Raw genomic sequence first — 27,936 nt, 5'->3', positions numbered from 1 at the left:
TGATACAAATTGTTTTATTAAGAAAATACATGTGATGGGAGAAGATGCAGAGACTCATGGCCAAATGTTAGGTGGAGTTCCAGGAACTGCAGGAGAGGTGGGGAGAAAGGATTGTGGGAGCCAGAGGGGTAGAGGACACCAGGAGAACACGGAGCACAGAATCAACTAAGCAGGGCTCATGGGGCTCACACAAGCTCAAGCAGCAGCCATGGAGCCTGTGTGGGTCTACACTAGGTCCTCTACATATTTTCCTTGGTAGTTCAGCTTGGAGTGTTTGTGGGACTCCTAACAGTGGGAGTTGGGGGTGACTCTGACTCTTTGGCCTTCTCATGGGACCCTTTTTCTCCTACTGGGTTGCCTTGTCAAGGCTTGATATGAGGATCTGTACCTAGTCTTACTGCATCTTGTTATCCTGTATTTGGTTGATATCCCTGGAAGGTCTGCTCTTTTTCTGAAGGGAAATGGAAGAAAAGTGGGTCTGGGGGAGAAGGAAGGTGGGGGTGAACTGGGAGGAAGAGAGGGAGAGGCTGTAGTTGGGATGTATTGTATGAGTGAGGAATAATAAGAAAGAAAAAAGGCAATAGTGTGTAAACTGTGGGAGCCGCACAGACACCAAGGTCAGTAACTATGGAGAAACCTTCAGCTACCAGTGTGGGTGGGCGTGGACTCACAGCTGAGTGTTCACAGGGGACCTCCCTTTGCTCATTTCACCTCACAGAACTTGGAGTTTGTCCCTGCTCACAGGTTCAGTGTCATGTCTCCTATTTGCAATGGACACATCGAGGGTCTACTTGATTTTAAAGGCATCCGGGACTCCAGGGGCTCAGCGTGCAGCACCTCCATCTCCTCCCCCAGGTCAGTAGCTTCACTTCTCCTTTAGGCATTACAATATCTTCCAGAGTTAGGATTTCTTCTTACAGTTTTCAGTTGCTGCTTTGAAGATGAGCAGTTGACTGTCTGTGCTGACCTGTGTAAATGGCCACAACTTTAGAGATAAAAGGCTCATACATTGCACTTTTACTCAGTGTGAAACTTGGGCAGCCATTATTTCAGCTTTAGTCACAAGACCTTGAAGAAAAGATATTTTATATCTACAGGGAAAGGAACACTTCCAGCAGAGAGACTCGCTATAAAGCATCTTGCTTGGTCCAAACTTCTCTACAGAACACAAACACCATGACTCAGCTCCACAGTATTCTAGCACTGAGCATTTGTGGAATCAGCAAGCACCCTGTCCCCCAGAGACTTAAAACATGAGTGACAGACATGTGGATGGATGGAGAGACAGAGAGAGAGAGAGAGGGAGAGAGAGAGAGAGAGAGAGAGAGAGAGAGAGAGAGAGAGAGAGAGGGAGAGAGAGAGAGAGAGAGAGAGAGAGAGAGAGAGAGAGAGAGAGAGAGAGAGAGAGAGAGAGAGAGAGAGAGAGAGAGAGAGAGAGAGAAAAGGAGTCTAAAATGGTCATGGAATAGTATGAGAGTCGGTGGTGTAACTGAGCTTCCTTATCTAATACCATGGCTGTGAAAATTTAATCTTTCTGTATTGTGTCAAGAATGTGAACCACAACTTTTTGAGGATGTTTGTCAGAAACTATGAAGTTAACAAACATTTTTTTAATCAGAAAAGCCTTAGAACCACCCAATAAGCTTCATTGTATCTCTTCAAGGGTCTGGGGGAAGTGGGGGATTTTGTTAACTAGAGGGATGACTTCTCAGAGACAGTTATTTGTGATAAACACAGGCAAATCTTTGTTTTCCCCAGCTGTGGGTGGGGCACACCTAGAATCCCATCATCTGGGAGGTAGATGCAGGAGAATCAGAAGCTCAAGGTCATGTTCAGCCACACAGAGAGTTGAGGTCAGCCTGAACTAATGGACCACCCTTTCTCAGAAACAGGACAGAGCACAACAAAAACAGTTGTAAGAGTACTCTAAGAATACCGTGAAAGCTACAGTCATGATGTGGACTCTCTCTCTCTCTCTCTCTCTCTCTCTCTCTCTCTCTCTCTCTCTCTCTCTCTCTCTCTCTCTCTCTCTCTCTCTCTCTCTCTCTCTCTCTCTCTCTCTGTGTGTGTGTGTGTGTGTGTGTGTAAATGGGTACATAGAGTGTTATATTAGCCACATTTCCAGTTCATCCATTAGGAGGCTGTAGAACTCAGCCAATAGAAGGCACTAATACAATTGAAATATTGAAAATACCATGTGGACTCATGAGATGCCACTCTTTGGATGCCATAGCTTTAATCCAAGTTGGAGATGATCATTGTACATTGCAGTGAAGGAGACCCCATGTTAAGGAAAAGAACCATATGTCATTAGTACCAAAGGTCGCAATTACCACAAAAGTCAGCATCAAAACTGTCTCTTGAATAAAAGAAGGCCCTCGTTAGAAACGCTTTGACACCCTCCCTGAAACAGGAGGTGCTGTTAGTTTTTACAGCACTCAGTGGTTTCAACACATCTTTACATCTTCCAAGCTTGATTCACCCAATATTCCTTTGTGCCCAGTACATGCATAGCATTATTCTTCATTCCTACTTTATCAAGGCAAACTCGTGAGCCTAACGGAGAATTCATCTCATGGAATTCTGCTTGAAGTTGGCAGAGAAAGGCTCACATCCACAGGCCACCCTCTACTTGAATTCAATTGTCCATGAACCCAAACCATTTTTAATGTTTACTCCAGATGTGCTCAACCAACTTAGACAAGTAACAAGTGTTTAACTTCACAGATGCCTGTCGGTGCCCGCGCTCCCATAGGTGGGCCCTGAAACTCAGTTGTGCTGGGCTCCTCCTTCTTCTCTTGACCCTGATTGGGATGAGTGTTTTAGGTAAGTGAGAGAAGAACTTTTGGGTCAGAATTGTTCCTCTAAACATCAGTGCCTCCTACCATGTTTTGGGCTCCATGAGCCTGTGGGAAGGTCAATGACATGAGTAGTTCCAGGGCAGTGTCCCATGTCCAGGGCAGAAGCTTCTCATTTCTTTGACACCTCTGGATTTCTCTGAGAGTCACTAGGAGCTAACACACATGAAGGATTCTCTTTCAGGCCCAAGAATGACAAGTAAGGCACCTGCAGGTTTGCCCTTTCACCTTTCCTCTTCCTGGCTAAACTGTTAGATTACATTCTTAAGCTAGTCTCCAAGGTCCCTTCCCTTATTTGTCCATGGAACATTCCTGAGACTGAGCACTGAGATCCAACAATCCAAATTCATTTTTTGGCTATCCTGGCAAACCTGTCCAATCAGGATTAACAACTCATCCTAACACAGATTTCCTGTTTTCTCCTTAAAAATCCACTCCTGCAGAAACACCTGCTGCTGTCTTTGTCCAATACAGAGTTAGCCCTTCTCCCCTCCATCCATGTTAATAAATCTGGTTTGTGTTGAGAATTTGTTGTCTGTGTGTGGTCTTAGCTGACTGCAAAACTCAACAACACAGTTTATCCAGAAACTTAGATCCTTAATTGTGACAAAAACAACAACAAAGATAACTAAAAGGCTCAAGTTTTTAATTTATTGAGTGGCTATTAAACCCCAATGGCAGTGAGCTGTCTTTCTTGGAGGATGTGATGACACTCATTCTGAAGATGAGAATTCAGGCGTGAGTGTGTGTGATCTCAGAGTTTCTGTAAGGCCATTAGATGATATGTGGCTCGCAGTGGTGAGAATCCACATGTTCTGCGTGTTTCTTCTTTGTTTATACATTCTGTTTCCAAACTGGTTCCTCATTCCAGCTGATGATACTTCATCCCCAGTCCAGATGCTCAGGTTTGTTGAAATAGCTGGATTTCCCCCTTCATTTCAGCACTTAATCCTCCCTGTGTGTTTTCTTATTTACTAGTGCGAGTCTTAATACAGAAACCATCAATAGGAAAATGCAGAGAGTGCATTCAAGAGAACATCACTAATCCAACAGGTAATTTTTGCAGCCTGACTTTCCCAAGAATAACAGCTGACATTTGCTTTTTACTGTGGCTTACATCAGCCAATGCTTAAAACACTTACCCATGAAGACACTACAGTACCATGGTCTTATGTTAGAATACTGCATAAAAACTTCTTAAGGGTCTCATGTCTGGTAGGTGGTAATGCTGGGACCTTCTTTGACACTGTGTGACCTTGACGGCTGAAATGTTAACCACTTGGCCATGCTGCCTCAGCATGCTAGCACAATAAAAAACACTCAACTATGATATTTGTTTTTAACAAATGTGTCAAACAGTTAACTTTCTAAGATTAGTTAATAGAAACAAAAATTAATTCCTTGTATTTCTTTAATATGTCATAACAGCAATCTTGTCCCTGCATGTGTTAATGAAAGTGTGTATTTTGTGGGAATCAAGATTCACTAGACTTAGTTAGCTGAAGTTTATTCGGGGAGATTATACTTACACAGGAGGCTGCCACAGGTTCCAGCTCCAAGGATCCTCCCAGGCTGTTCCCCGTGACCTGACCAACAGCAAGAGAGAGGAAACCTGTCACTCACCCTAGACCAGATCCCACACCCTCACATAACACCCATTTGGGCAGGGTCAGCACCGCAGGTGTGTAGTTAGATCTCTCACTATAAGTGTGTGTTAATAAAGCAACTGTGTATATAACTGGCTACACACAGCAAGAACAGGGAGAAAAATACACCATGTCTCTTTCTCACTTCAGAGAGCCCAGCTAAGTTAAGCTGCACAAAAGGCTGGCTTCCACACAGAGATAAATGCATACATTTTTCTCAAGAAAGCAACATTTGGAAGGAAGGTCTAGCTGACTGTGCTATGAAAGGAGCCACTTTACTGCTCATTCAAGACCAAGAGGAACTGGTAAGTTTTTTGATAAAACAGAAATGTTAGCGTGCTCTTGAAGCTACACCAACATCTCTAGACTTCACAGCTCTTCCATGAAAAGCAAGTGGAGATTTACATTGTGGAAGCTCATAGTCTGTGAGACAGATGGGACATGGGAGCCAGTAGCTGTGCATGTGAGGGGCGTGTCCTGGGATCATAGGTTGGGGCACAGGTCCCTCAAAGGAGGAAGAATGAACTCTGCTGGGGACTCGGGTGGATACAGGTGACACGTGACCCAGGTTTCAGGAGCTGGTGGAATGTGAGTCTCAGCACACAGGCTCAGGCTGTCCTCTCCTCTGCTTTGTTGTAGAGATTCGTAAAGGACTCAGCAAATGTAAAAGGCAGTGCATTTTGGATTGGACTGAATCACACATGGCCAGACAAGAACTGGAGGTGGATAAACGGCTCAACTTTAAGTTCTGATGTGTGAGTACTGGAGGAGCTAACTTAATATTCATGCAGGTCATCTCAGGGCTCTAACACTGATACCCAAGATTAGAGAGGTTCAGAACCATCGGAATATAGGATTCCAAAGGGGGCTGACAATTCCATGTATGAAATGATACGAGGCTTTTTTAAGGTCACATGTGTGCATGCATGCATGTATGTATGTATGTATTTATGTATGTATGTATTTATGTATTTATGTATGTATACAATGGACTCCTAAGGCTGGGGACTAGACTAACTTAAGTGGAAAGAGTCAAAATGCCTATTTGACACACAGATGTTTTCTTTTTTTCCTCTTACACTTTGAATATTTTCCAAAGAATTTCTTAAGTGGTACTTTTTATGCTGTGGAGAAAATGAGCCCTAGTGTGTCCTGAGGCCAGTTTCTCAGCTCACAAGCATTGGGGGTGGAATGAGTGTGACAGGAAAAGCAGGGTCAGCAGGGAGCTTTGTCAGCTGAAGATATGACCACATTGTGACAGGTTGCAATGTACTGTAACTGGAGTTGTGAAATTACAATCGTTTGAGGAGCTGTGTTGACAACAGGCATTATCAGCCTTTGAGAATCATTCTGGCTCACAGTTCAAGGGGCCTCAAGTCCATCCCCAGCCTGCTCCATTGTTGTAGCCCTGGGGCAATGCAGAAGTGTGGTTGTATAAAGGCACAGCAAAGCTGCTCACCTCATAGCGGGCAGGAAGCAGAGGAGATGGCAACCCCTGGCGTGGGATGGGGAGCACAGACCTGCCCTTCAAAGCCCCCCATGATCCACATCTTTTCAGGAGGCCTCATTTTATTTGGCTGGGAACTTAGCAATGGGTTAATTCCTTGATGGAGCACCCATGATCCAGTCTCTTTTCAACAGTGTCACAGCTATCCTTCACATGACCTCTTGGGTTACTGGATCCCAAAACTATAAGTGTGTAAGTCACAAAGAATGCCATTAGCTCTCTGGTGTGTTGTCGTTGTCTTGTTGTGTGAGATTGTCGTGGTAATTGTGAAATGAGAGAGATGACATTTCAGAATTCAGTTATATATTGTAGCAGAATTCATGATTTTTGGTATAACAAGAACAGGATATTTATTCTTTTCATAAGCAAAGTATGTAGAATTCAGTCTAATTTCTTTTTGTAGTTGTTTTTCGAGATATGGCTTCTCTGTGTAGCCCTTGCTGTTCTGAAACTCACTCTGTAGATCAGGCTGGCTCAAACTCACAGAGATCCACCTCTTCTGCCTCCCAAGTGCTGGGATTAAAAGCGTGCGCTACCATGGCCCTCAGTCAATTTGTATACCATGATTCTTCTTATGAGTTTTTTTAGGAATGATATTGAGAATTGTTTTTACTAATCTTCCTTGAATAAATTTAAGCAAATCTTACAAGAAAAAGTACTTCTCATTATTCAGAACACATGACATTGAAATTTAAAATGCTGAAACATTTACTTAAAATGCACTGGCAGTTTATTAAGTATAGAATTGTTAAGCATAAAAAGACTGGGGTACAGAAATATATGTGAGGCATATGGATTAATCTGGGCTCATCTGTCCTTTTACTCTGAGGATAAATGACACTGTGATTAGACAAAATCCATTGGTAAGCCTGGTGGCTGCTGTGCTCAGTAGAGAGTGTCAGTCAAGGAAGTCTGGCTTCAGGGAAGGGAAAGGAGAGAGTACAGTTTCCCCACAGGATTGTTTTTGGAATTAATAAGGAATGTTAGAGAACTTTTCATGTATCCTCTATGCAAAGGCCTGGGAAGCCTTAAAGGAATTGTGAAAGGAAGTCATTGACTTAAACAGATCAGCCCTAAGGAAATTATCTGAAAAGCTGAAGGAAGATCCCGAGGATGGAAGAAATAAAAGAGGAAAATCATGGCTGGGCTGGTATGCTGACCAGTAGGATGGCATCACATTCACCTCCCAAGCCCAAGGGCTCACTAAGAACTAAACAAAGAGAGGACACCCTCCATGAAGGCCTGCACACTGTCACATGCCACTGTCTTTTTAGGACTCACTAGTGTGCTTAGAACTCATCGCTCCCTTACACGCATGTTTGAAACCCATGTGTCCCTCAAGTACTTACCAACCTAAGGGAGGAGAATGAAAGGAATTGTGACTCCGTATCACAGGAACTGAGCATCCTTCCCTCTCTGCATCCAATTCTGTGATCTAGACCCCTTGTAGATGGTTAAGTAATGAAGATGGGAGTCACAGTCAGGAGACACATGGTCTCAGGGACGAGTGTTGGTTCCTTTTGGCAGATCCACATGTTGTCTGAAGCACAGTCCTCAGAAAACACTCTGTCCTTTGCATATTCAACACACACTGTGTATTCAATACATTCATTGAGCAACTACTGTGTGTAACTCTTGTCATACATCTGTGTATATAATAGTTCCTCAAAGCCGGGCGCTGGTGGCTCACACCTTTAATCTCAGCACTTGGGAGGCAGAGGCAGGCGGATCTCTGTGAGTTCGAGACCAGCCTGGTCGACAAGAGCTAGTTCCAAGACAGCCTCCAAAGCCACAGAGAAATCCTGTCTTGAAAAAACAACAACAACAAAATAGTTCCCCAAGTGTTAGCTAGTTAAACCACATACATATGTGTCTGTATATATATATATATATGTATATATATATAACTTTGTGATTTTTCTGCTATTATACTGTTTTGAGAGAACTATTCATTTTTGGTTCACATATAAAAGTGTTTGTCTGCATGTATACCACAGGAATGCCTGGTGTCCATGGAAACCAGAAGAGGGTATCAGATCCCTTGGTACTGGAGTTACAGACACTGTGAGCCTCCATGTGTGTGCTGGGAACTGAACTCAGGTCCTTTGCAAGAGCAGAGCAGCCAGTGCTCTTAACCACTGAACTATCTCTCCAGCCCCAACCCTATATATTAAAGAAAACTGAAACTAAAAAAAAAGTTCTTCACACGATGTGTTAGTACTGGGATTGAGGAGGTCACATGATGTGAGGAGGTCATTGTCCCTTCACACCATCTCCATCTTCTGCCTCATTATGAAGATCTTGCTGGAAGGATTCTCTGCCAGTGAAGAAACTGTAGGTTTTAGAATCAGCTCTACCTTCAATGTCTATATCACTATGTTTGTATTTCCTATACTTAACAACTGTGCAGCCTACTGTTTCCTTTGAATTCCAAAGAGAACAAGGACAGATGAGTTAATTATGAGGAATTCCTAAACACTAAGAGTGGCTGTTCTCTTCCTCTCAGACTACAAATCACTGGTGAAGCTAAAAAAGACAGCTGTACCTCCATCTCAAAGGACAGAGTGGTTTCTGAAGACTGTGCTTCAGACAACATGTGGATCTGCCAAAAGGAACCAACACTCATCCCTGAGACCCTGTGTCCTGACTCCTGACTGTGAATCCCATCTTCATCACTTTACTGTCCACACCAGATCTCTGCCCTCGACCTGTCTGGGCCGTTGACCACCCCTCCCCTCAGTGCACAGTTAGTAGCACAAAGCATGGACTCTACAGCCTCTGTGACTCCCACAGATGCCCGTGTCCAGTTTCTTTATTCTGTGAGGGGACAGAGATGCTGATATGACATTTGAGAGAAGTGTTCTGTGGAAAGAAGCCCAGGCAGCTGAGGAGCACTGGATTCTATCCTGGAGTCTGTGACTCTCACTGTCTGTGTCATCTGCAAACAGCACAGAAAACAATTTGCAAAATCATTATTAAAATGCTCATGATTCAGGGACTGGTGGATCCATCTCTGTTTGCAGCACTGGGAAGGTTGAGCCAGGATTTCATGAGTTCAAGTCCAGCCTGGATGTGCTGAATTAAAAGATAATGTCCTCCATAGCCTTGGGCATTTTATCACTTGGCCCCCAGTTGTCAGTAGCAGCATGAGGAGGGTTTGGGAAGGTTTAGGAGAACAACCCTGCTGGAAGAAGCGTGTCACTGGAGGTGCCCTGTGAGAGTAAACACCTCGCCTATGTGTCCTTTGCTCTGCTTCACGCTTTCAGATCAAGGTGTGAGCTCTTGGCTTTCTGATCCAGCCCCATGCATTCTGCCTTCTTCCTGCCATTATGGACTCCAATCCTCTGGAGCCAAAAGCCACAATAAAGACTTCCTTCTATTATAGCTCACCTTGTTCATGGTGTTTTGTCACAACTACAGAAAAGTAGCTACCACACTGGGGGAGATAGAAAGTTGGTCAGAAACAACAACACAGACACTGCTCTTGGAATTAGTTGGAGTGAACTACTGAGGCTGGCAAGCATGGGGAACAATTCTGTAACCCGGGAACCTCCTTCATTTGAGTTATGCACCTACCTCTCTTCTCGTAATGCATTTAGCACCGTTGGCTCCTTTCCTGTACACACTATGCACATACACACACACTCCTCTCTAAGCAATGTGCCTAGCAATCTGTTAGCACCCAAGACCACCAATCCATAGAGCTGCACTGCAAACCCACATTATACAGCGGAGGAAGGTTTTCAGTCCCCTAAGGACCATCAGACATTGGCAGTTCTAGTCAAACATATTATTACTGCATCTGAGAACTATGGAAATGAATCAGTCTGGTCTATACTGGTATGGTGCATGCTCAATAAGGCAAATGTATCCCAGAGTGAACCAGTAAAGAGAATCTCCTTTTTACATCTTATGCCTAGCACAGTTGAACATGCATATTATTCACAACAGATGTGTGCAGCTGGAATTTTCTTTGGGCCACCAGCCAGCTCCTTAATAAAGACACAGAGACTTATTATTAATTATGAATGCTTGGCTTTAGCTAGTGCTTGTCCCATGAGCTATTTTAACTTAATTTAACCTGTTTCTATTCATATACATTTTGCATTGGAGCTTTTTACCTTTCTTTCATTCTGTATGTCCTACTTTCCTGCTTCCTCTGTGTCTCGTTGCCTGGGCTCTGGCATCTCTCTGGTGTCTCTTTTCTTTCTTCAACCACCCCCCACTCCCAAACCTATATTATTCTTCCTACTTACCCTCCCTGCCAAGAAGTCCTACCTATACCTCCCCCCTTGACATTGGCCATTCAGCTTTTTATTATACCAATCGGGCATCTTAGGCAGGCAAGGTAAAACAGCAACACATCTTTACATAGTTAAACAGATGCAACACTTCTTTGCATAGTTAAAGAAATATTCCACAACAGACATGTTACAGGAAGGGCTGTCAGTCAAAAAAGAGAACCATCCAAATCTCCTAGTAACCCAAAGCCCTCTCCTTTAGTACTCCCTAACAGGAAGTTCAGGCAACAATCAGGGCCCTAGAGCACTCACTCCTGTGTCTGGATGCTCTCTCTACAGTGTATTTTAATCTGTATTCCAATCCTAGCTATAGCCTTGTTTTAGGTAAAGTTTCCCAGCCACTTTGCTACTCCTTTAATGAGGCATCAAAAACCTGGAAACTCTCTACCCTGGCCTGACTATTGGCAACTTATTTCATTTACATATATGGTTATTGATAATGGGTGTTGCCTTGTACATAAACTGGGTAGCAACAATGATTTTTCCTCAAAGGACTACTTTTCAAAGACTAAGGCAGAGTATGGAATTATTTGTCAGCATTTTATTGAGCTGAACCCCAAGTTTGACTACACTGCTGTCCACTACTCCAACACCACCTCAGGCCCCTTTCCCATATACCTGGGGAGATGAAATCAGAGCGTGCTGTGCATGTGTCCTTTGAAATTCATCCTAAATTCCCAGAATATTACATTGGAAAGCAGATAGCCCATGACAACTGTCTTAATTGGAGTATCTATTATTGTAACAAAACACCATGATCAACAAGTACGTTGGGGAGGAAAGGGTTTTATCTGGCATATACTTCCATGTCAATGTTCATCATGGAAGGAAATGAGGGCAGGGACTCAAACAGGGCAGGAGCCTAGAGGCAGGAGCTGATGTAGAGGCTGTGGGGGGTGCTGCCTACTGGCTCACTCAGCCTGATTTCTTTTAAACCCAGTTCCATCAACTCAGGAATAGCACCACCCACAATGGTTTCAGCCCTGCTTCATTGATCATTAATTAAGAAAATTCCCTACGGATTGCCCACAGCCTGATCTTATGGAAGCATTTTCTTAACTGAGGTTCCCTCCACTCAAAGGACTTTAGCTTGTGTCAACCTGACATAAAACTATCCAACAGGCAACTAAACATTTCTGGGCAAAGACATTCAACCAGCAACTATCACTAATTACACCAGCTGACTGTCGTTCCTCTGCATTTGACTCGTTTTGTTTGCATGATTAGTTTTTGATATTTCTATTCATCAGCAATGGTTTTCATGAGAAACACAGGAAAAAATCCACACTAGGATTTGTTACTGACTTGTTTTAATTTGTCATTTGGGACTACAAGGAATATTACAGGATGATTTAGATTGATAGTTAATTCATAAAATCCCTTTGTCTTAATAGTGCTGAAGTATGCAGAGTACCTAGAATATAAACAGTAACAATATCTCATCTTTTCTCTTATGTATCCTGAAATTTCTTCCTCATCTACTGGAAACTCTGAATAATTTTTAGAAACTGGTGATCATGTATTAAACACCTGAGTCATAGTGGCCCGAATCCTAGCCCAGAAGCAGCGTCAGAGGAAGGCCAGAGCTTCAGGCCCAGAGCAGCCTCAAATAAGCCTCGAGCCTCGGAAGCAGGGGCAGAGTCTGAGGGAGGCCCCAGCCTCAGCCCCAGGAGTGAGGAGTGATCACCAGGTGAAGCAACAGCAGCACTTTCCAGCAGCAGCTTCCAGAAACTATTGCAAAAAGTTCCTCTGGGAAAGAGCACCTATGTCCCAGCCAGCATCCACTGCCATTTCTTGGTAGGAGACACCCTGCTACTACATAGTCTCAGCCCCATCTACACCTCCAACAGGAGGAGCATCCACCAGAACTGTAGCCCTCCCTGCACCTCAAGGAGTGACCACCTGAGCATTGGGCCCACTTCCACCAGGAGGAGCGTTCACCAGAAGCTCTGCTCTACTTGTTTCTGAAGGAGTGGTCAATGGAGCCACAGCCCCCAGCTATACCAAGTGGAGAAAGAGAGACCCCCTGAAGCACAAGCTCCACATATACCAATAGAGGAAGAGATGCACAGACAACAAGGTAAGAGCACACTCAACAACATAAAGAGCAATACGGCGCCTCTAGAAATTAGTGGTGCTACAACAGCAAGACCTGAACATCCCAACTCAGATGAAGAAGAAAACTGCTTAAATAATTTATAAGGATGACTGAGGCCCTTAAAGAGGAAATGGAGGAAAAGACAAACAAAAGATTGGAAGAGACCAACAAATCCCTTAAAGAAAATCAAGAACAAGCAATCAAACAAGTGAAGAAAATTAGGCCAGGCATTGGTAGCACACGCCTTTAATCCCAGTACTCAGGAGGTAGAGGCAGGCTGAACCCTGTGAGTTCCAGGCCAGCCTGGTCTACAGAGTGAGTTCCACAACAGCCTCCAAAACAATACAGAGAAACTCTGTCTCTGAAGAAAAAAAAACAAGTGAGGGAAATGATTCAAGACACCAAATCTGAAATAGAGGCAATAAAGAAAACAGAAACTGAGGGAATTCTGGAAATAGAAAAACTGGGTAAATGATCAGGAACCACAAATGCAAGCATAAACAACAGAATACAAGAGGTGGAAGAGAGAATTTCAGGCATTGAAGATAACTTGGAGGAAATAGATTCATTGGTCAAAGAAAATTTTAAATTCAACAAATCCTTAACACAAAACATGCAGGAAATCTGGGACACCATGAAAATACCAAACTTAAGAATAATAGGGATAGAAGAAGTACAACTCAAAGGCACAGAAAATATATTCAACAAAATCATAGAAGAAAACTTCCCCAACCTAAAGAAAGACATACCTATGAAAATACAAGAGGCTTACAGAACACCAAATAGACTGCACCAAAAAAATCCCCCACTATATAATAATCAAAACAATAAACATGCAGAATAAAGAATATTAAGAGCTGCAAAGGAGAAAGGCCAGGTAACATATAAAGGCAGACCTATCAGAATTCCACCTGAATTCTCAATGAAAACAATGAAAGCCAGGAAGTCCTAGTCAGAGGTTATGCAGACACTAAGGGACCATGGATGCCAGCCCAGACTACTTTACGCAGAAAAACTTTCAATAAGCATAGATGAAGAAAATAAGATATTCCGTGATAAAACCAAATTTAAACAATACCTATCAAATACCTGAGCCTATGGGGAACATTCTTACCTCATTCAAACCAGCACAGTCCACAAAGAGCTGCACTATACACAGTACAATAAAACAGAAGTAAGATGAAATTCGGGTGTTTGAATACTCGGTCTCCAGTTTGTGTCATGGTTTGGGTAGGTTTAGGAGATGCAGCTTTGGAGGAAGAATGCCTCTGGGGGTGACCTTTGGTGTTCAAAAGCCATGCACCATCCCCAGTTTGCTGTCTCTACTTGATGCTTGCAGTTCGAGATGTGAGCTTCCAGCTCCAACATGCCTGCCTGCTGCTGCCATGCTTTCCTCTCCGTGAGTGAAGGACTCCTAACCCACTGGATCTGTAAACCAAACAAGACCTTCTTTCTGTAAGTTGCCTTGGTCTCTGTACTGGATAGTTTTGTGTCGACTTGACAAAGACTGGATGATGAACTGTGATGTGGAAGCCTAAGCCAAATGAACCCTCTCCTCCCCAACTTGCTTTGGTCATGGTGTTTCACCACAGCAATAGTAACCCAAACTAAGACAAATTGGTTCCAGGATTGAAGTGTATTTTTGTGACAGAACTGACCGTGTTGTTTTGGAGAGGATTGTGGGAGGACTTTGGAACTTTGTGCAAGGAAATCCATTGAGTGTCCACTGCTTATGATCTGTTCTGTAGGAGTGTGGAAGAATAGAATATTGAGGGCAATGCAAAAGATAGAGGCCTGGCTTGTGAGGTCTCAGAGGGAAGTTTAAAGGCTCTAACTGGGTCAATTGTTATTTTGAGTTAAGGTCCTGTGGTTCTGTTTAGCTGGGGCTGAAGAATCAGCTGTGATTAACACGATACCAGAACAACTAAAGTGAAACCTTCACTTTGCTGGGATACTCGATGTTGCTCAGATGGAGCTGAGAAATTAGCAGTGACTAAGACGAGACCAGCATCATCGAGGTGAAATTTCCTGGGAAGATGTGTTCTAGAAGCGGCCAACGTTATACCCTGAGCTGGTAGCTGAACTTGGTAGTGTAAGAGTCACCCAGGTGGTACTGGTTTTGAAGGCACAATGGGGTCATGGAGAGTAGCTGCAGCTGAGGCTTGGCACTCAGTGAGGCCAGGAGAGGTCATTGGTAAAGGTGCAGCCTCAGTGGCCATGGATGGACCAGGAATGAAGGGAGGGGTCATGCAGAGAAGTTGAACCTTGGCCCCATGAAGAGAGCCTCATAGAGGCTGATGGTGAAAGTGCAGCCCAGCTGCAGCAGAGGACCCCAGCATTTTGGAGATGCCAGTACCTAGGGATGATTGCCAAGGACACCTGCAGGAATGGAATGGAGCTGGCATGAACCTCGGAGAAAAGATTTGTGAGCTTCAGAGGACAGAGCCAGAGAAGTGATCCAAGCTCCTTGGAGGAGTCCAGAAGATTGTGAGTGACACCCAGACATTCAGCAACGTGTTATTTACACTGTTGGAAGTTTGGTTTTGCTTTTGTCTGATTGTGACTTTGCCCTGGTTCTTCCCCCTTGAAGTAAGAAAATATTTAACTTAATTTTGATTTCATAGGAGCCCACAATTGATAGACTTTGAGTTTTAAAAGACTTTGTATTTTAAAAGAGGTTGGCTTTTTTATATTTCTGGTTGTGAGCCTAACCTTCAATTACTGGGGCATTTCTCCAGCATGATATTGGCTATTTTAAAGAAACTCAACTTCTAATGTGTTTGAGTTTGTAAAGATTGTGGGACTTGGAGTTATTTCTATTTTTAACAGATATCTTTGGGATGAACAAGAAAGGAAAAACTGTGGCTTAAGGGTGATGTGTTTGTGTGTCAGGCTGGCAAGAGGTCAATTGTGCAGGACATTTTTATGTCGACTTGATACATGCTAACATCATCTGAGAGGAAACTCAACTGAAAAAATGTTTTTATAAGATGGGAGGTAGGCAAGCCTATAGGGCATTTTCTTAATTAGTCATTGATGGGGGAGGACCCAGCCTATCGTGAGTGGTGTCATCCCTGGGCTGGTGGTCCTGGCTTCTATACAAAAGCAGATAGAGCCGGTCATGGGGAGAAAGTCAGTGAGCAGCACCCCTCCATGGCCTCTGCATCAGCTCCTGCAGTGTTTGAGATTCTGTCCCGACTTTCGTTGATGATGAACTGAGATGTGCATGCATAAGTCTAATAAACCCTCTCCTCCCCAAGTTACTTCGGTCCTGGTGTTTCATCACAGCAGTGGTAGCCCTAACTAAGACAATCACGCTGTTTTATTACAGCATAGAACAGTAGTAAAAGGGATATACCATGTATGTATGCATTTTCTTCACACTACTCGTCACCTGGCTAGCACATAACTAGGCTACTTTAGAACTAGTTATATGTTTTCCTAAATTAGGATCCACAGTTGCCAGTTAAACACATAGACAAAAATAGCCCAAATGAATAATAAAAATAAATCAGTAGCAAATGACCCATAATCATTTCAAATGTAACAAAACTGTCTAATCTGAACCACAAAGCTGTAACTGCATAAGTAAGTACAAATGCAGCTGTCCTCTGATGCCCGTGACTGTTGAGTTTTGCTGCATGAACCATCATTTCAGCATCCAGTGGCTTTGCGTGTAAGATGAGATTAACTGGGTGTCTGTCCTCGTCAAGTCTCAGCCTAATCACGCATCTGTGGAATCTTGATTGCTTGTCTGAGACCTGGCTGCTTTAGGCTGAGTTCCACCACCCATGGGACATGAGCTCAGAGACCATGTGGCTGACACACTCGTAGGTCCTCAGTTCTCAGGTGGGCTGTTTATGGGGTCACTGAATAGATGTCAACTCAGAACTCAAGCTCATCATATTCTTTTATGTAAATCAAGTCAAGATCCCACCCTACCTGCTGCCTTGTCTTTAGGGAAGGAGATGAAGTCACCTTACAATAAGCAGGGATCCACTGAAGCATGAGAAAGCTCAAAAAAGACTGACCGTCTCTCCCTGGGCATCTGGCCACCGCCACTAGCTCCTCAGTAAGGGGCGGAAATCATCTGTCCTAGCTGTACCCACAGCTGCTGGGAGTTCGTAAGTGCCCTTGCCATGCATGGAGGGCAGCCCTGCATGCAGTCACTGACTAGACATTCAGTCTTATTCCTAGCACTCTGATCAGTTGAGAGCTGTTCGCTGCTCAGAGAGCTCTGGTCAAGCCAAGAGAAGCAAGCCCACGTCTGTGGGTATAAACAGACATAGGAGGTGATTTGACAGCATCCACTTAGACAAAACAATTGCAGGTTCTGAAAGGACGAAAGAAGAAGGTCCGGGTGTTTTCTACATTTCTGAAAGCTGAATTGACAGCTGCAACTCTGAAAGTGTGCTGTAAGGTTGTAGACTCCTTGGAAGGAGCCCTGAATAAGGCAATCGTGGCATAGTTCCTTAAAGGGCTAGTCTATTTTCTTTTCCAATAAGACACATGTAACATTTCAGTCTTGCCAGTTCAAAAATCTGCCCTGTCACTGCGGTCTCTTCATTGGGAATCTGTTACTTTACACTGCCTCCCTGGTAGGACCCATCACTGCTGTTCAGGGCAGGAGACTCAGAAGCCAGAGAAATAATTGGCCCCAGACAGCTGCCTTCCCTGAAGGAGAGGAGAGGGAAGGGGAGGGGAGAGAGGGGGAAGGGGAGGAGAGGAGAGGAAAAAAATCACAGAAATCCACACATTTGATCTTTTCATTGAAATTTTGAGCCAATATATAAAACATAAAATCAGGGCTGGGGAGATGGCTGAGTGGTTACCAAAACTTGCTGCTTTTCCAAAGGATCTCAGCATTCATGTGGGGTGGCTCATAGTTTCCCATGACTCCAGTTCCAGGGAATCTAATGCCCTCTCTTGGCCTCTGTAGGCACTGCACACACACACACACACACACACACACACACACACACACACACACAATCTTTAAAAAGTTATACAATTGTGCATATTTATGGGATGCTGTGTTGAGATGCATATGTACATTGTATAATGTTTGAAACAGGGTACATGCAGCTACCCTCAAACATTTATCATTTCTTTACAATGTAAACATTCAATTGTTCTTTTAGCTTTTTCCCCCTTTTAAGTGCTTTATCTTTATCTACAGTCACCCACCGTGCACCAGCACAGGGCACCTTTACACTCCTGCCCCGTGGCAACTCAGTTCTCACAACCCACAATAGCATCTATAATTGCAGATACATCGAAAATTTCAATCTTCTTTATCATTGTGTGTATGTGTAACCAAACGGGAAATGGAGGCTCTTCCAGCCAGAAGAAAAGCCCTAATCTTCAAAACCTGTCTCCCCCTTTTGCCCCTGAAAGCCACATGGTCTCAGTAAAGTCACAAAAGTAATCAGCAGGAGCGCCAGGACTTGAGCCCAGATCTCTCTCCAGTCCAATTGTTGCTTCTTAGACTTCCAGCTGATTTACGTGTTAATTACTCATTGTGAACTCTCTCAGGGCAAGCGAGGATTTTACATAGAAAGTATTTACTTCTAGGTGCAGTTTGGGTTACAGAATGGTTTCACAAAAACTCAAAAGTGAGTCTATCGCCACCTTGTGTCCATAATAGACAGCTGCAACGTTGAAAGCGAAGCACTTGAAAGGCGTTTTCACGTTTACCCAAACGATGAAGAATGTTTTGTGCTCACTGGTATCCTCCCCATACAGACCTAATAATCATAACAGTTTTTCCAAATGTCATTTACATCCCTCTGGATTCCTTTTTTCCGAATGATTTGAAAGCTGTGCAAAGGGAAAAACTAAGACACAAAAAGACCAACCCCATATTCTACAATACAATGTATGTGAATTTTCCAAGTTTTACTAAACTATCACTAATATGTTTTGGAACTCCCCCAACACCAGAGTCCATTCCCAGTTTACAGTTAGTTGTTGACCCTTCAGTCTCTCAATAAAGAGCCATCCATCCTTCCCTCCTTCACTGGCATCCGTTGGTTGAAGAGTCCAAGTCAAATTCATTACAGAATTTCTGGCATTCTGGATATGTGTAACTGTTTTCCCCTCATTTCAATTTCAGTGCTAAAAACTGGGTCCCAAATTCTTTGGCATTTTCCACAGGGAAGAGTCCACGCTCCAGCTCTTGAACGGGATTAGGATTCAATGAATGGGGGTGGGGAAGATGCCGGGTGATGCTGCCCCAGAACTCAAAGGGGGCACTGCCTGTTTCTCCTGGGACGCTTGTTTTAGGATCCCAACAAGAGAAGTGAAGCCGCAAGGACTGTGCTCTGGCCAGCAGTCCCAGATGAAGCTCGGAGCGATAGGTGCCCTTCTTCACCGCTATGTAAGTCAGGAAAGCGCCGCCCCTCCCCCCCCCCCCCCCCGAGCCAGAGCAGTCACCCGACTGTGACTCTATTGGACACTATGAGAAAATTACACGGTAGAACCGTGTGAGTCCTCTCGCTATAACAGATGGCCAGAAAGTAAGGGATGTTTCAATCTAACACTTCGGGAGGAGGGTGTTGTTCAGCATCAGATAGTACTTATTAATGCAGCCAATAATCAAAACAAGTTTATCTCCATTGCCCCTTCAGCTCCAAGTCCTGTTCATGAGGCTGATGGCCCTAGTGATGTTTCAGAGCCATAGATTACTTTTCATGCACATAAATAAAGAAGGGGGATTTTCTGGTCTAAACGGACCTATAACGATACTCCATACTATATAGGGAAAACTATATTTATTTACCAGAGAGAGAGAGTCGCACTGACCAGGAGTCAGAAGCGTGGCTGGCTTCCAGCAGAAAAAGGGAAGCCCCTTTTTCTTTCACTTCCTTTTATCTCTACCTTGACCCCGCCCTGTTGGGCGGGTAGCTTTGTGACATTCACTCCAACACGGACCCCTATCCCAGTTACTTAAGCTGTTACAGCATTCGATGTTTCCAGCAACTGTTTCAATCACTGAAGTCTCACCTTTCAGTATCTGAGTGAACACTATTGATCTCCAACGTCAGCACCAAGCCATTTCTTATGACTCTTTATGCTTCTGTAGGGACAAGGAAGAAGCTGTGGCAGCTGCTACCTCCTGTTTCTAAAAAGTCTCCTCTTTTTATGTATCCTATACATACAGTACATACAATAGAAGATTCTCTGGACTGAGGTCCTAACTCGGCCACCCAAGCTGACTGACCCTCACTAAGTCACAGGGTGTCTTAGGTGTCTAATGTATTCATCAATAATAAGAACACCCAACACAATGATGGTCTCTCCAAGGAAGAGCTGACTCCATCGCATGTATTCACATATGCAATGCTATCAGTATCCTTTACTATAAACATACTGCTAGAAAAAGGGTAATGTGTATTTTAAATACTCCATGGTTGCTGTGCTGCTGGAGACAGTAGTGATGAGGTCCTTTCCTTCAAAGGGTGGTGATGGTGGCTTTTGTTTTCCTGGTGTCGATCTAGGAAAAGTAAACTCCCATGTTCGAGTCGTGAAGGGATGTGCTTGGGTGATGATTGCAGAAACGTCGCTTCTCTGTGTTTAGTGATAAAACTGTATTAATAGTATTGATCTAATATTGATCAATAGTATTGATCAATCTAGTATTGATACTAGACACTGTCATATCTAGTCCCACCTGTTTACCATAGGGATGTGCCTTAAACACAGAGTGTGGTGGAGTTTTTCTCTCTCACAAGTTTATGCAGTAACTCCCTTTTAGGATAAAGAGATCTATAATTTCTGAAACTTTGTTAAGTTTTTTTGGGGGGATGAGTTCTATTTCCTGCTGAATACTAGAAGTTGTTTTCATAAAGGGTAAATTTTCATGAAGTTATTTAGTAATCTTTCTAGTGGAAAGTCATTTTCCAAGTGAGCAAGCAACAGCAACAAAAATAAAGCTGACCATACCTCTATTTGTACAAAGGATGACCTTTCCCTCTTAGCCTGGACAAGTGGGAGAAGATATTCAAATCAGTCCCACACACTGACTTGAATTCAGATCGAAGGTCATGTTTCCAGATTAAATGTGAATCTGTGATCGCACAGCCTCCTTGATACTTTAACTATGTTTTTAAATCTATTTAGTTTTTAAATATATTCTGTTATTGAATAAAATGAAATTAGTATTACTTGAGGGGACCTACAAAGGATCTGTGTAAAGACTAGATAAAGCCTTTTGTAACAAAGGTTAAACACTGGGAGCGTTTCTTAAGCAGGGCCAAGCACTCGGTAGGTTACAGTAGTAGATAGTAGTGTGTGGTGAGATAAGGAATAAGAACCTTAATATACCTGCAGATCATTTCTTCACTTCCAAAGAATAACATCTAAAATCCTAGAAGGGAATCCTTTTGTGAAAAAGTCACATAGAAACCTACTGTTTTATGAGCTAATGAAAAATATACTTTAAAAAAGAACTTGGAATGGAGGTATCCTGCATGGATAGATAAAGCTGTTCCTAGAGTCATGGGTTTTAAAATTAAAATCCCAATGCCATGTGAAAAATACCACCCTGTGGATTGATGGCCAGAAAGGCCTCAGGGGATCCTCAAATAAACAAGCTAGTGCCCTTACTCCTGGTTGGCCCCAGCGTTAGATTATAAGACCCTATTGCTGAAGATGTCATACACCTTGGTCACAGGCTACAAAAAAATCTACCTGGAACAAAGCTACACGCTCCTTTCCTTCTGGCAACCATACATTGTGTAGCAGGTGTTTGCTACAAAAGCAGACTCATCAGATCTCAACCCAGCCAGAGATCCAACATGATACCATTCTGACCTACCAGGCAAGATATGTCCACTGGTGTGATAATGGCATGAGTGTTGAGAGGGTAACTAACTGCTCTCCACAGATTTGAGGCCCCTACACAGCCATGAGATTTTAAAACCTTGCCAAAATGGTAAATGGATATGTTGTCAAACTGCTTCTACTATACCCATAGACTAGTGTAGCTTTCAGCCTCAGGGAGAGAATCTCCTTTTTGCAACAGGCAATGTCTCATGTGAAAGCTTGTTATGTGGCCCAAGTATTGAGAGTAAGTGACAGTTGTGTGCTCAACCACAATAGGACATCACAGAAGAGAAAAACCAAGATGTAGGAACTGGAGATGGGGAGGACTGCTATAAACACAGCCGTCTGGTTATGCCGGGGCTGTACTGATCATGAGCAATTAGCAGCCAAGGATGCTTGCACAAGATTAGGCCCTCGAACATCCATCATGGATAGAGGAGGTGCCATGAAGCCCCACCCTTTGTAGCCGGAAATGACCTCGAACTCCTAATCCTTCTTCCCCTACCTCCTCAGTACTGGGATTTCAGGTGTGTGCCACCATGCTGGAAAAATCCATATCTGTTAGGTTTCGTCTCTTCTCAAGACTTCAGACCAATCCATTCAGCTGCCTAGTTGACTTTGCTATATAATATTTTAGAGGGTGTTTTTATTTTATGCATAATGTGAATAAAGTAAAATTCTTAATAATTGGCTCACCAACATGCCACCATATTCATTCAGCACCACAATCAACAAAGGATCAATTCCAGACTCCTGACCTTTCTTCCAAAGGACCTGAGTTCGATTGTCAGCATCCATATATCAGCCCACAACTGTATATCTGTGTGATGGATAATAATTTTGGTTGTTAACTTGACTACACCTGGAATGAACTACAATCCAGAAATGGAGGGCACACCTGTGAGAGATTTTTTTTGGTTTGGTTTGAAATAGGTGAATCTACTTCTAGTCCAGACCTTTGAGGAGGGAAGACACACGTTTCATCTGGATCTTGAGGCAGGAAGACACATGCTTAATCCGGACCACACCTTCTGCTGCAAGTCTATATAAGGACATAACATAGGAAGCTTTTGCTCTTTGCCTGCTTGCCTGCCCTAACCTTGCTAGCACATCCATCCCTTCACTGGCATTAGTCTGTTTCTGACTCCAGCATACACTAAGAACCAGCTGAGTCATGCAGGTTTGTGGACTCAGCAACTATTGGATTCTTGGACTTTCCACTTACAACCAGCCATTCCTGGATTAGCTGGACTGCAGCCTCTAAGTTATTCCAATAAATCCCCTTTATATAATTAAAGAGTCATTCTATACATTTTGTAATTTAGAGAACACTGACTAATGGAATCTGTAACTCTAATCCCGGGAGATCTGATGCCCTCTTATGGCCTCCATGGGCACTGCAAGCATTTGGTACACAGACATATATACTTACATGCAAAACATCAATACACATAAAAATAAAATTAAAATTAACTTACAAGCTATTCTTACTGAAGAAGCAAAAATGGTTACTTGAAAAATAAACATTGTTCATAAATAGTAATTGAATACTTCACATCTGCTCTGTGTCTCCATAATATTAATATAAACAGTCATTGGTGTAAAAACACATACTGAACAATTGTCCTGTGCTTAGAAACAGAAAGCAGGAAAAGACAGGCTTTTCTTTCTGCTATTAAGTAGACTTGGGCATTTTGTTCAACCATATTGCTGTACGTCTTGGCCCAAAGGTACAGGCTTCCTAGTGATGGGACCAGCCCTCTGCTTTAGCAGCCCTGACAGACTGCAGAAAAGACATGTTGGTCAGATGCCCTCATCGTGGCAAGGAACCAATCAGAAGTTAGCCAGCAGGGCTGTGCTTTACGGCTCTGGGTGTGCTTTATGTACAAGTGCACAATAATGATGTTCAGAGCATAGCAACCGCCCTGGAAGGGCCTATGGGCCATAACAACCAGCTGACCAATCAACACAGGACAGGCTGCCTAAGCCTGGATGCAATTCTGAGATTGCTGCATACCCCTAGACACTCCTCTCATGCCACTCAAAATATCCCCTGCCTCTTGGTTCCCCTGGGTCTTTCTCCAGCCATTCAGCACGATGAATGGATGAAAGGCCTGAGCTAATGGGGTTAGCTTGTTAGACAACTACAATAAAAGACTTGGCTTTTGCATCGAAATGGGTCTCTTGGTGATTTGGGGGTTTCAGAATTTGGGCACAACACTAGGAAATGAGGGATTCAAGGATTTTATACACAGAGCTTAGTATGAGCAAAACCTCTGATAACAAAGACCTTTGTGCTTGAAGAAGTATTTGAAGGCATCCACTGGGTCTGAACTAGGGAACACATTTTTAAATATTTGCTCTTGTTTCGGAAGTTGTTGAGTTTGTGATTGAGAAACAGTGATTGGAAAAAGAAAGAAATGGAAATTTTGTGTTACTCTAAAGCCATGTGAATGGAGCCCCTGAAAGGCAGAGCCCACTCTTCGTGACCTTCACGAGGCCACCTTCAGTTTGTTCTGAAGTGGGACTTCCATAGAGTCCACCGACCTCGAAGGTTCAGCACTTCCTGATTGGCCCTGCCCGGTTCAGAATCTGCTGGTAGTCATTTAAGTACTAAAGCAAACATCCCAGCATACTGTGTGTCAGAGGCGTGTAACTGGGATTCCACTTAATCTTCTTAACAAAATTTGTTTATGCTTATCATTATCATTGTTGTTGCTTCATTTTGTTTTTTTGAAGGAGGGCCTCTCTGTGTAACCTTGCTGTCCTGGAACTCACTGTGTCTGTTCACATCATGCTTGACAGAAAAGTGTGTCAGAATCTCCTGGAACTGGAGTCAGACAGCTGTGAACTGTTACGTGGGTGGTGGGAATTGAACTCTGGTCCTCTGGAGGGGCAACTAGTGCTCTTAGCCACTGAACCATCTCTCTAGCCCCAGATTCTACTTACTCTTAAGGACAAGCGTCATCTGATTCCCTTTAGAAGAGGCATACAAACTAGTGTATCTCATAGAAAAGAAAGTGGAATGGAGGTGAAGGGTTAGGGGTGGGGAGCTACTATTGATGGGTATAAAATTCTGGTTATATGAGATGGTAAATTCTAGAAATCTGCTATGCAACACTGTGCTAATTAATAATATTGAATTCTGCACTCAAAACTTGCTAAGATGGAAGACTTCATGTCAAGTATTCACACCATAATTTAAAAAAAAGGAGTTCAGGAAAAAGTGGGCACAGATATAAGAGAAAGATGAGTCTGTCAGATGTATAGAGGATTTGTTCATAATCTTACTTCTGTAATGGGGTTGAACTCTAGGGAAGCAAAAAGAGCCACATGTATCTGGACCCCACAAACGTCTTATTCTGTGAGGCAGTAGTTTGTGTGATTGCATAATTTCTTCAAAATTACAATTATACATTTTTACTTATATTAGTTTTGGTCAGGGCTAACTCACAAAACAATCATTTTACCTGAAAATTAAAAACTCCATTTTTTCCCTTTGATATGGAATGATGACATCTGTAGAGTCTGCCTGTGCTTCTAATACTTAAGGGTATCACAGGTCAGTGAACACAGGAAGCCGGATACAGTTCAGACCATAAAAGGCTTAGCAAAGACATTAGCGCCATGTGGACTCTGATATTCTCTAATCCCAAATGAGAACTTCCTTATTTATACAAAAAAAAAAAACTGCTGGCCTTTGGAAGATCTGAGTGACACTTAGACTTTGTTGGAAGGGGGTTGTTGGAGGATTTTTGTTTTGTATTGTTTTTTCAGTCTCCACATCCCAGCCCTCCCAAGCTTTTGACTCCCGGAAGAAGGGGGAAGCATGATAGCAATGTTTCTGTGCTTGGGTTGGATTGGATTAACCAAACATTGTTGTAATCATTTGCACAGTGACAGATCAATTAGGCAGAGTCCAGGACACAGCAAAAATATTTATGGTCCTCCTTCTTCCTGGAACAATGCACACCACTGCCTGGCAGCCAGTGAGCCACCACCTGCTTTTCTAAGCAAACTGACATTTTCTTTGGCTAGAAATATCAGTTAAGCTACCCATAGACTAGGCTGTATAAACATGTATGGAATCACAGAGACAGAACATTGTGCAGTGGCCACACTCTACCACAGCAAAAAGGCCACCATGTCCCAGCTCGGCTTGGGCACAAAATCTCTACAAATTCATCAATCTTGGTATTTATTGAATTATTGCAGCAGGCCAAATACATTCTAAATATTGTGTCTTTAAACGATCCATTTGATCTTTATTTAAAACGCATGTTGTGGATATTGTTGCTTTTTTCATTTGACAGACAAAAACCATTGATTTTTCAAGAGGTTTCAATTTGCCCAATGACACTCAATTTTACACCTAAAATGAGCAGCAAATGTTTCTTTATGAATTTCATACTATAACATCCTATCTTCTTTTCAAGTAATAAATACTAACAAATCTTAATTTGCAATGCGCACCCACCCCTTTTGGGACAGTTCTAAAACTCCAGCTTCTTATTTGGATTTTTCAAGAAGACCTTCTCCATGCCAGTACAGAAGGTTTCAATACGGTGAACTAAGGGGTCCATGGGAAAGGGACATTCAGGCAGTCATCTGAGTCAGTCCCTTCTTAAGAAGTTATAATCTGGAAATGTAATTCCCCAAACAGAAATGGAAAATACGTAACAGAAACCGTTGCTGTTTAAGATACAGATAGATTGGGGCTGGAAAGAAGGCTCAGAGGTTAAAAGCACTGACTAGTCTTCCAGAGGTCCTGAGTTCAATTCCCAGCAACCACATGGTGGCTCACAAGCATCTAATGTACAGTCTGCTAATATGCAGGCAGAACACTGTATACATAGTAAATAAATAAATCTTTTAAAAAAAAGATGCAGGTAGATCACTACATGCCCGGAAAACTCAAAATACATTCAAATACTCCTATGCAACATGGCAGTGAGATATGGAGAGACTATTCAGGACTTGGGTAGACAAGTAGAACCAGAGAAAACTGCAATCCCCATGTCCTTTGTCTCTGGGCCCCCCAGAGTCCATGTCTTCTGGCTGGAATTCATGGACCAGGCAATCTAGCTCATGCAGGATAACTCAGACTAACTTGCATGAAGGATAAAAATCTGGTCACTCATAGTTTTAAGATCTATGGAAATGAGATACCCACAGAAGCATGGCTTTCTGGAAGAGGAAGACAAAGACCCAGCAGTGGGCCATAGTGGGAGGCAGAGGGAGACTTCCCGGGGTCTGTGGCAGATGCTACCATCCAGGCAGTAGGTAGGAGTGCCAGGTGGTGAGGACAAAAGGTGCCCTCCTAACGGAAGGACCTGTTAGTGAAGTCAAGAGGGAAGATATAGAATTGAAACCCATTCCCTAAATGGCACCTTAATAAGGTACCTCTCCTTACAGACAGAGGTGGTAGCCATCTCTACAGGGCCTCATAGGTCAGACCTCATCTGTTTTCTCTTTCTCCAAACTTTGAACAGCTTTACAATGCAAGAAAATCACTCTACCTTACTGATGTAGGTGGTCGGTATTGTGTGATTGTCTAACTAGCATTGCTAGACAATGAATCTTAAAAGACAATAATTTACAAGGACAGATCAAAGAAGCAGAATTTAATTTTTTTTTTAAAAATGACCCTTCAAGCACCTAGATAAAATGACAACTAAAAGCAAATTCCTTCTCTTTCTTCCTTCTGCATGTTCCCTTTTCATCCCTGTTTTGTTTCCTGTCTTTCTCCTCCAGTTTGGGAGGCATCAGAATCCATCTATATAGAGAGGATCTGGGGAGTCCTCATGGAAGCAGGCAGGGTGCTGAGGCAGGGGAGGGGTGCCAGGCAGGAGCACAGTCAAGGGGGCAGGGGGCGGTACAGATGAAGAGATGCAGGAGCACAGCTGGGGGAGGAAGACTTGCAGATGGAGAGATGTCTTGGGGGAGTTTGAAGATTTATCAAATCACAAATAATTAACGTGCCTGAGTCAATAGAGGCACTGTTGATAATGAGAGCCACGTTGCATTTTAATGGAAAATGAACTTGTAAACATGTCAAGTCAGAAGGCCAGAACAGAACTGAAGTATTAGATCAGAATCAGTATGAACTAGAGATCCAGATAGGTATGTCCTTACCTTTTCTTGTTATCCTTTGTTTTTTGAGACAGGCTGGCCTAGAATTCACCAGGCAGTCCAGGCTGACCTCAAGCTCATGGCAATCCTCCTGCTTTAGCCTTTCAAGTGCTAAGATAATAGGTGTGAGCCACCACATGGCATTGGCTTTTTCCTTCCCACCCACCCCCAACCCCTTCATTCTGTCTTTGTTTCTTTCTCTTTTTTTCCTCTGCCTTCTTCCTTGTCCTCATTAATCTGTCATCTAATAAAAACAATGGTACTGCATTAGTCATAACAGCATAAATCACCTTGACTTTCACCTATTGTCATCTAAAGAAACCATAGGCTGACCTGGAGTGCTGGCTCAGTGGTTACGAGCTCTTCCCAGCACTCATATGGCACTCATACGGTTCTGTACCTGCAGCTCCAGGGAATGTGACGTCCTTTTCTAGTCTCTGAGGCATCCAGACACGCAGCCAAGACATCCACACAAATAATTTTTTTAGGTTAACATTCCACTTTTCACCCCCAGAATTTAAAGTTTCTTAAATACTCATGCACTTCCTTATAATCCCTGGGCCAACCA

General features: G+C 43.1%; 1 protein-coding gene and 1 long non-coding RNA gene across 3 annotated transcripts; one reads left to right on the top strand and one right to left on the bottom strand.

Annotated features, from left to right (window-relative positions):
• On the bottom strand, positions 1-27,935 carry LOC121136912. The gene is made up of 3 exons (XR_005874101.1): positions 27,769-27,935; positions 4,388-4,444; positions 1-967 (listed from the first exon to the last, which is right to left on the bottom strand). It is a non-coding gene; the product is annotated as an uncharacterized LOC121136912 (long non-coding RNA).
• Positions 751-9,395, top strand: LOC121136911 (killer cell lectin-like receptor subfamily B member 1A). 2 transcript variants are annotated; one of them, XM_040738425.1, is made up of 6 exons: positions 751-855; positions 2,728-2,826; positions 3,837-3,911; positions 4,655-4,809; positions 5,144-5,259; positions 8,518-9,395. In XM_040738425.1, the coding sequence occupies exons 1-6, from the start codon at positions 771-773 to the stop codon at positions 8,663-8,665; spliced, it is 678 nt and encodes a 225-aa protein (XP_040594359.1). In that variant the 5' UTR covers positions 751-770; the 3' UTR covers positions 8,666-9,395. The 2 variants fall into 2 exon arrangements, with proteins under 2 accessions (XP_040594359.1, XP_040594360.1); XM_040738426.1 differs by lacking the exon at positions 2,728-2,826 and having other exon boundaries at positions 756-855.
• Position 27,936: the final 1 nt, after the last annotated feature.

The sequence above is a fragment of the Mesocricetus auratus genome, unplaced genomic scaffold, assembly GCF_017639785.1.
Source record: "Mesocricetus auratus isolate SY011 unplaced genomic scaffold, BCM_Maur_2.0 Super-Scaffold_100676, whole genome shotgun sequence".
Classification (NCBI taxonomy): domain Eukaryota; kingdom Metazoa; phylum Chordata; class Mammalia; order Rodentia; family Cricetidae; genus Mesocricetus; species Mesocricetus auratus.
Note: the sequence above shows the minus strand (reverse complement) of the source record. Positions and strands in the feature narration are given on the sequence as shown.

Excerpts from the sequence above, each read along its gene's own strand:
- LOC121136911 (XM_040738425.1), top strand. The coding sequence starts at position 771 with ATGGACACATCGAGGGTCTACTTGATTTTAAAGGCATCCGGGACTCCA. Across the intron at positions 3,912-4,654 it reads GAACATCACTAATCCAACAG|AGAGCCCAGCTAAGTTAAGC; the intron begins GTAATTTTTGCA and ends TTCTCACTTCAG. Across the intron at positions 4,810-5,143 it reads TTCAAGACCAAGAGGAACTG|AGATTCGTAAAGGACTCAGC; the intron begins GTAAGTTTTTTG and ends GCTTTGTTGTAG.